At 38.8% G+C, this 2,164-nt stretch overlaps 1 protein-coding gene across 1 annotated transcript; it reads right to left on the bottom strand.

Annotated features, from left to right (window-relative positions):
• Nucleotides 1–1,952: 1,952 nt before the first annotated feature.
• SARC_14715 (hypothetical protein) lies at nt 1,953–2,094 on the bottom strand (the record flags this gene model as incomplete). The annotated part of the gene is made up of 1 exon (XM_014291151.1): nt 1,953–2,094. A coding segment is annotated over one exon (142 nt), but the record flags the coding sequence as incomplete, so codon positions are not given.
• Nucleotides 2,095–2,164: the final 70 nt, after the last annotated feature.

Here is a 2,164-nt window from a genome sequence, read left to right as displayed (position 1 = left end):
AAAACCGAAAGAATAACGTCAATTTGAATTTGGTTTGCACTTTCTTTGCAGTTTGCACTTCCAGCAAATATGTTTTTATAAAAAAAAATGCGGTTTGTACATAGCCACATCACACATGTGTGATGTGTCATGGTGATGTGCTAAATACATATTGTTCTTATTTATATAGCCTTCTTCTAATACAAATGATATTTTTACATTTTATTTTAGTACATAATTGAGATTGGATTCCATACGTTTTAACGTAAAAAGATAAACTGCTCACAACCACGAGACACCGTGACACGTTACACGAAGGAACGTTTAATTTTATCTAAAAAGTAATTGATTCGACGTTTTTATGACGATCCGGTGATCCACTGTATTTTAAATATTGTCTATTGGTGTACTGATAACACAAATATTAATGCTAAATATATATTAGCCTATTGTGCACATTTGTACTAATCTAAAACAATATTGGCCTCTTTTTAAAAATATATATAAGTGTATTCTAGTAACTAGAGATAATACCAGTAACCAGATACGTATGTATTCTATTGGCTTCTTATGTACTCTTATCACTGAGTCCTAGGTTAATGTTTTTGTCTTGCGCCAATCGATTTCTATTGTTCAATTTTCAGAAGGCTGTTCTGTGAAGCCTGTCTCTTTCCTGATTTTACAATTTACAGTCGTTGTCACGAAAAAAAAAGTATGGGTTCAACCGTCACTTGACTGAAGACTCACTGGTCTCTCAGTGCCGACTGCCGACTCAGTGGTCACTGTGTAATCAAGGTGAATTAATATTGTAGAGTATCACACACATACATGATACCGTTACCATCATGATGAGACTATTCAGAATATAGTTTATGATGGCCTGTGTGTATCGCGGAAAGCATCTTACAACACGGATAAAATGTATCGTGAAGTTGCATCTCTTCAGGTACAAAGAAAATCCAGATATAGAGGAGATAGGACAAGTTTCGCCCTGTTGCAGTAAAGTTGATATTGTGTTACTGCTATAGTCACAATATAATTATATTAAAATAACAACGTATTAAGCTATACAGCGATTTGTACGTGTTTTCAGGGGTTCAACCTTCATACATGCTATGTAGGACATAGCTGTGGAAGCTTTGGGCACCTTTATTCAGGCTTTTGTATTGTCTGAAATTCTTGCTGAGTTTCGGGATATTGTATAAGTGCAACACCAATCTCCACACCAGGCTTAACGAAACATAGTTTATTTTGTACCGCAAGACCAACGAGTGCCGGTCAATAACGAGCATAGCAGTAACCGGCAAGTCAGGGGATATTGATAGATTGATGAAATAATTAAATTGAACTTCTGCATGGTTCGACGACGTTTAATTTCGAATGCTTGTGCTTCTTCTTATTGGCCTTCGCTTCAATCATGATAAGTTTTATACCCATGCACAACCGAGTTGAATTGCGTTTACTATATACACTTTGTTTATTTATATGAGTCCTTTCGGCGTCACGCTTGTACTTCCTATATCTCCATACACGATCACAACCACTTTCCGTGACGATCCTGATATCCAGTCAAGATGAAGGAAACACGGTGCCAGAGGTATTTATTACATACTGCCTAACCCCACAATAATTTGGTAACCTTGGCAACGCATCACAACTCTCTCTATACCCATGAGATATGATATTACCCATAGCCTCGAAAATTTAAGTCATCCAGATACATATTACAGCCCACCAGCGCATGGTAGCAGCACCAAACCGTAGCTACCGTGGGCATGTCAGCACGCATAACTTATCAAACCCTATACACAGGGTGTTCCTATAGATGAACCACGATATTCACAAGCGACGCCATTCCTAAGCAACGGCAAGGTAGGCGCCAGTCTTGATCAAACAGGCTGCGGGGAATTCAAATATAACTCGATTGGGCACAGTACGTTGCCAGCAACGCATTCTGGATCACGGTTGGGACTTCATTTGTTCTTCCTGAACTTCCTCTTCAGATGGTCGGATATGTTTTCTTTGAGCCAGGTTTTATCATGCGGCACGTAGCCACACCCGTCATCGAATTCTTGGAACGTCAACAGCGCCACGTCTGGTAGATCATCGATGAACCTATATATATATAGAGCGAGAGAGAGAAAGAGGCAAAATGCAGTTAGTAATAAGCCGAGAGAAAAGCGAC

Source organism: Sphaeroforma arctica (assembly GCF_001186125.1).
Source record: "Sphaeroforma arctica JP610 unplaced genomic scaffold supercont1.5003, whole genome shotgun sequence".
Classification (NCBI taxonomy): Eukaryota; class Ichthyosporea; order Ichthyophonida; genus Sphaeroforma; species Sphaeroforma arctica.
The sequence above is the reverse complement of the archived record's forward strand: the minus strand, read 5'-3'. Positions and strand labels throughout refer to the sequence as shown.